The 7,082-nt window shown below is 42.1% G+C and overlaps 1 protein-coding gene across 2 annotated transcripts in view; it reads left to right on the top strand.

Annotated features, from left to right (window-relative positions):
* Nucleotides 1-6,813, top strand: part of LOC310773797 (protein NLRC3-like) — a 140,911-nt gene extending 134,098 nt beyond the window's left edge. For both annotated transcript variants that reach the window (XM_083633751.1, XM_083633750.1), the window contains 2 exons: nt 4,788-4,834; nt 5,964-6,813. In XM_083633751.1, coding sequence (XP_083489877.1) covers nt 4,788-4,834; nt 5,964-6,505 — 589 coding nt within the window. In that variant the 3' untranslated portion in view covers nt 6,506-6,813. The remainder of the gene's footprint in view (nt 1-4,787; nt 4,835-5,963) is intronic.
* Nucleotides 6,814-7,082: the final 269 nt, after the last annotated feature.

Below are 7,082 nucleotides of genomic sequence, written 5' to 3'. Positions count from 1 at the left end.
ACTCAAATTAAGAATCACCTTCTATACTAATACATTATTACTAGATTGAATAGGAATAATGGCACGCTTGAATATTATACAATACATAAACATTTGTTGTTACATGTAAGGAATTAACATACGTAGAATACAAGAAAATTTAGGATGGGGAGGGAGTAGGTTTGCTGGGAACCGGGTTTAGCAGTGGGGAGGGGGGGGAGAAGCTCGTTCTCATTGGACTGGAGGCTATGTTATCGGCTCATAGCAGCATCCATGTGTCATGGCTCCAATACGCTGTGATCGAGAGAAGGGACGGGGGGGGGGGGGGTGAGCGTCTAGTGGGTAGATTGCAAGTGCTGAATAGGCTGGACCGAACGGGATGAGGGGGGGTGAGTGGGTAGATTGTGTGGGTGAGTGCGTGTCTGTATGAGTGAGCGGAATGTGGTCAGGAATGTCCAATTGTCCTTGTGTGCAGTAGGCCTGATAGCGGGGGCCGGTCCTTCTCGGATAGTAAGCGAAAACATAGCGTCGCTATGGATACAGCCTCGTCCAAAGTCACTATCTTGCAGGTGTTTGGGTAAAGGGTGAACTGTGTTTAGACTCCTCGTTTCCACAGGCCCTCCACGGGGAAAATTTTCTTCCACCAACAGGCAGCTTGTAGTAGGGTCATCTGTGGCACTTCCGTGACCATGGAGAGCGAAGGTCCGTTTCTCAATGGATTTGTCATCTAGGAGGGTTAATAAACAAATTTAGCCGGGGTGTATTTTTAAAAAAGGCGGGGAAAATATTTGAGAGACCAAAATCCAAAATGTCTGCCGTGGAAATGAACTTTTTAATGCTTTGACCTACAATGATGCACAATACATGGTTTCAGAGCTTATTCTGGTCAAGGAATACATATTTGGTGTTTATATAATGATTTGACCTATTTTTGACCTTCAAATCCAAGATGGCTGCCAATTTAGAGTCAGTTTTTTCAAAATCGTCATAGAGCCTTCATATTAGGCTTGAATGACAGGTCTTCTCATGATGAGTTGAATAATATACAGTATAAGTACACAGAAGTAATCTCTGAGGTCAATAAAGTCAATGTTTGTGTGTAAACAACAGTTGCTGATTTGCGGTTTCCCATTAAATAGGGTAGGCTACTGAGAATATGGTGTCCAGTCCATCCCATCACATTTTCATAATGAACCAAAAACAATTTTGCACTATAGCCTAACATAAAATAGTATTCTGTATGCAAAGCTAGCAAGGTTAGTTGCTTGAGCTGAATTTAAAGGTCAACTCAAAACAAACAATGAAATTAACTTTGAAATTAAAACTGAATCCTAGGCTACTAAATTTCATCAGCACACAGTAAAGGAAACTTGTCTTTGAACTCAGCTGACTGTCTAGTCCTAATCCCTGTTGTGCAATGTCCCTTTTCAGTGAAGTTTTAGTTTTTGTTAAGAGTATGGACTTTTAATCTTGACCTTGTTGGTAGGCAACGGCCCTTTTTCAGTCAAGCATTTTCAGATTAGCTCAGTCAGTCTGTGAAGCAGTCAGTGTCAGCACTTGCGTGAGCTCGCTTTTTCTCTAACTAATGTTAACATTACACACTTTAAGAGACTTTGTTTGAGGATATCAACGTTATTCACTAGTCTAAAGATAGTTCTACCATCAAGAACATATAAAACAAAAGCAAAAACAATTTTTATTTGCAGAAGTCATCATTGATATTTGGTGTTAGCTAACGTTAGGTAACGTTATTATTTTTAGCTAAAGTTAATGTTATCTGTCTCCACACTTCTGTCAACTGACATATGCATTTGCTTTTGAAAATAAACAGCCTGGCTTGCTTAAGCATAACTGAAGATTAAATAGAAATATAACATGACGAATGCATGTACCGATTGGTTGCCCCATCTTCCCAGGAGGTGGTGGTGTAAACATCATCAAATTTATCAAATCCTGACCAGTCTTGGGCTTTTAATTGTAAGCTGTCCCATTTGCCTTGATTTATTGTATCGGTGGGCTTGCAAGGCTTGTCACATTTTAGGACACATTCATAGGACATTGTGTGCTTTGTCTTTCATTGGGAGGGAAAGCAACTCGCTATTATATTACTGTTATATTATATTGCTGTTATACGCCGTTTATTTTCAAAAGCAAATGCATATGTCAGTTGACAGAATTGTGGAGACAGATAACATTAACTTTAGCTAAAAATAATAACGTTACCTAACGTTAGCTAACACCAAATATCAATGATGACTTCTGCAAATAAAAATTGTTTTTGCTTTTGTTTTATATGTTCTTGATGGTAGAACTATCTTTAGACTAGTGAATAACGTTGATAACCTCAAACAAAGTTTTCTTTTTCTTTTTTATATATTCCCCCCCCGATTTTTTATCCCATTTTTATCCCCCATTAGTGCTAACGTAATTTCTTTATCCTGGTTGCTACTCCACCGTCTGCCGATCTGGGGAGAGCCGAAACTGGCTCCATGCTTCCTCCGAGACATGGGCAGTTAGCCAGCCGCTTCTTTTCACCTGACAGGGGAAGCTTCACCGGTAGGACATAGCACGTGGGAGGTTCACACTATTCCAACCAGTTCCCCTCCCTCTGAACAGGCGCCCTTAACGACCAGAGGAGGAACCACATTAGCAACCAGGATATTGCATGTTTTTGGTGAAGGGGGTTCCTATATGAAGGAAACCCCCGGGAGGCACGGGGAGAACATGCAAACTCCACACAGAAAGGCCCTTTTGACGACCCCACCCGGGCGGTGGGCACTCGAGGACATGCGGACGGGCACGCATTCCTTCAGCGTTCACATCGTCCCAGGTGGGAATCGAACCCACGACCTTCGAGCTGTGAGGCGATAGTGCTTACCACTACACCACCGTACCTCCTTTTATATCCTCAAACAAAGTGTCTTAAAGTGTGTAATGTTAACATTAGTTAGAGAAAAAGCGAGCTCGCGCAAGTGCTGACACTGACTGCTTCACAGACTGACTGGGCTAATCTGAAAATGCTTGACTGAAAAAGGGCCGTTGCCTACCAACAAGGTCAAGATTAAAAGTCCATACTCTTTCTTCACTTCACTGAAAAGGGACATTGCACAACAGGGATTAGGACTAGACAGTCAGCTGAGTTCAAAGACAAGTTTCCTTTACTGTGTGCTGATGAAATTTAATAGCCTAGGATTCAGTTTTAATTTCAAAGTTAATTTCATTGTTTGTTTTGAGTTGACCTTTAAATTCAGCTCAAGCAACTAACCTTGCTAGCTTTGCATACAGAATACTATTTTATGTTAGGCTATAGTGCAAAATTGTTTTTGGTTCATTATGAAAATGTGATGGGATGAACTGGACACCATATTCTCAGTAGCCTACCCTATTTAATGGGAAAGCGCAAATCAGCAACTGTTGTTTACACACAAACATTGACTTTAATGACCTCAGAGATTACTTCTGTGTACTTATACTGTATATTATTCAACTCATCATGAGAAGACCTGTCATTCAAGCCTAATATGAAGGCTCTATGACGATTTTGAAAAAACTGCCTTTTAGAGCTCAAAATTGGCAGCCATCTTGTATTTGAAGGTCAAAAATAAGTCAAATCATTATATAAACACCAAATATGTATTCCTTGACCAGAATAAGCTCTGAAACCATGTATTGTGCATCATTGTAGGTCAAACCATTAAAAAGTTAATTTCCACGGCAGACATTTTGGATTTTGGTCTCTCAAATATTTTCCCCGCCTTTTTTAAAAATACACCCCGGCTAAATTTGTTTATTAACCCTCCTAGATGACAAATCCATTGAGAAACGGACCTTCGCTCTCCACGGTCACGGAAGTGCCACAGATGACCCTACTATTGAGGGTCCGAAATAAAAACGATGATGGATAATTTGGTTATCCGAGTGAAAAGTATATTCCAAATCTTTCCTCGGAGCTCATCTCTTCAACTTTAACACTTCAGTCCCGTATTATTGCTTCATCCACTCCAGAATCTCGTCCAACTTTCTGTTCACGTCTGCAAACATAGCATCCACCTTTGATATGCGTTCCGTGATCGAATTAGTCTGAGTGTTCATAACACGGGCCAACTCGTTTATCATATTCATGATAGTGGCTATCTTTGGGCTTCCATTTTTCTCCATTATCATGCAGATTTTGCGATAGACGACTACAATGCCAAAACCTATCAGCAAATGTCCAGCTATCGTGAATCCGAATAGGTAAACATCTTCTACGTCCTCGACGGTCAAAATGGCAAGGCATAAAGTCTGCCATTTCATCCATCCGTCCATAACGTACCCAGCAGGAAACGTACCATCTGGGCACTTCGGCTCCCCGGAACCACCACTCTTCGTTGAAATAATTTCATCAATTGCGTTGAGAGACCAGCTTATCAGTTCCATAATTCCTCAGATTTTGAAGAGACAGCGGAAAGGAGAAGTCTTTGGAGCAGTTGGCAGGCTCTAGGGAAGTCAGGAGGGAAAAGCAGGAGAGGAGGGATTTGCGACCGTTCAGTCCAAGGGCGAGTACAGAAGAGTCTGTACCAACATATGAACATTGAGTCTGTTAGTGTATAGACTCAGTCTGGTCATGTGACTCCAGTCTGTACCAACATATGAACATTGAGTCTCATTCATAAAGTCAGTGTGAACGGAGCTGCTGAGAAGCTGAGGAATATAGTTTCATGTTGAATGGAGGAGATGGAAAATCCTATGGAAGCTTATGAAGGTTATGTGTTCATTATCAAAGAGATGATGCTGTCTGACTTTATTTACCTCCTCTCTCTCCACAGTGTGGACCACGGTGGAGTGCAGAGGTTGAAACCAGGTGTGAGGAAGTGTAAGTGTGTGTTTAGTTTGATTCATGAAGACAAAGCAGCAGAGTGTGTTTGCAAAAAAAGATAAAAGCCATTCTTTAAACGAATGAACACCTGTCTTATACTCTCTCTCACACACACACACACACTCACACACACACATGCACACATGCACACGCACGCACACACACATGCACATGCACACGCACGCACGCACAACACACACACACACACACACACCCCAGCAAGACTACTGTTGTCTGGGCATCAGCTAATGGTTTGTTTTAATAAACAAATGAACACACGATCACGTGCGTACGCATGCGCACACACACACACACATGCGCGCACACACACACACACACACACACACACACACACACACACACACACACACACACACACACACACACACACACACACACACACACACACACACACACACACACACCAGGAAGACTACTGTCATCTTGGCTATTTAGTTTGATTCTTGAAGACAAAGCAACAGAGTGTGTTTGCAAAAACAGATAAAAGCCATTCTTAAAACGAATGAACACTTGTTTTATACTCTCTCTCTCACACACACACACACACACACACACACACACACACACACACACACACACACACACACCCCAGGAGACTACTGTTGTGTTGGCGTCAGCTAATGGGGGGACCTTTTAATAAACAAATAAACACACAATCACGTGCGTACGCACATGCTCACACACACACACACACACACACACACACAGACACACACACACACACACACACACACACACACACACACACACACACCCACACACACACACACAGATTTGTTTGTGTGAAAATATTGAGGTGAAAATGGTTTAATTGTAATTCATAAAAGAAAATAGATATAATATGAATAGACATGAATATATAATAAGTTTGGGTAATAAATACAAAAGGAGATATCTGCTTTTGCAAATGAACTCCTACATAGAAAGCTCATGTGTGACATCTATTCATTCAAATCCTACTCTGAAAAAAGATGGCTGACAGAATGTGTCCTCATGCAACTGAAGAGACGAACAGTCAATCTGTGAATAAATCCACCAATAATAAACACAACAGGTGTGTTAGATGAGAAGCTGCTGCTGTATTGAGTCTTGTTCTCTCCTTCAGATGCCTGTGAACTCACACTGGACCCAAACACAGCAGACACAAACCTCCTCCTGTCTGAAGACAACAGAAAGGTGACGAGGGTGGAAGAGGAGCAGCCATATCCTGATCACCCAGAGAGATTTGACTACAGGGTTCAGCTGCTGTGTAGAGATGGTCTCACTGGTCGCTGTTACTGGGAGGTGGAGAGGGGAGGAGTGGTTGCTATAGGAGTGGCTTACAGAGGAATCAGCAGGAAAGGAAAGGGTGCTGACTGTCAGCTTGGAGGTAATGAAAAGTCCTGGTGTCTGAGGTGCTCTGATGATGGTCATTACACTACCTGTCACAATAACAGTGGAACAGACATACCTCCCCGCTCCTCCTCTGGCTCTGACAGAGTCGCAGTGTATCTTGACTGGCCTGCTGGCTCTCTGTCCTTCTACACAGTTTCCTCTGACACACTGATCCACCTCCACACCTTCACCTCTACCTTCACTGAAGCACTCTACCCTGCGTTTGGGTTTGGGCATGGTGCCTCATTGTCTCTGTGTCAGATAGAGGAGTGAGAGAGAAACACACTGTGACCAAACACAGCTGCTGACATGATGCTTCACTCTGTACACCATCACACACACACACGTGCCCGCATGCATAATAATAATAGTATAATGTTTGTATTCATTAATGTAATAGTGTGTGTGTGTGTGTGTGTGTGTGTGTGTGTGCGCGTGCTTAACATGGACATTATTATCATTGCTATTTACTGTTTGTATTATACTTGTATTGTACATAATGATTATTTGCATACTGATATTTGTATATTGTTATTTGTACCAACTTTCTGCATGCTTTGGCAATACCAGCTTGTAACTTGTCATGCCAATAAAGCTAATTTGAATTTGAATTTGAGAGGGGGGGAGAGAGTGAGGGAGAGAGAGAGAGCATCCTTCACTGAAGTGTTTTACAGGCAGTATTGTAAATCAGTTGGACACTGCAACATGGAACCCCCCCCCCCCCACACACACACACACAGAACTGACACAGCATCACAGCATCACTGAGTTACTGAGTGGAGACAGAATACAGATAACTCAAGTGTATCACTCCCCATATTTAATCTGTTTTCTGATTCACCATCTAGTT

The sequence above is a fragment of the Poromitra crassiceps genome, assembly GCF_964638095.1.
Source record: "Poromitra crassiceps genome assembly, chromosome: 3".
In the NCBI taxonomy this organism is placed as follows: domain Eukaryota; kingdom Metazoa; phylum Chordata; class Actinopteri; order Beryciformes; family Melamphaidae; genus Poromitra; species Poromitra crassiceps.
The sequence above is the reverse complement of the archived record's forward strand: the minus strand, read 5'-3'. Positions and strand labels throughout refer to the sequence as shown.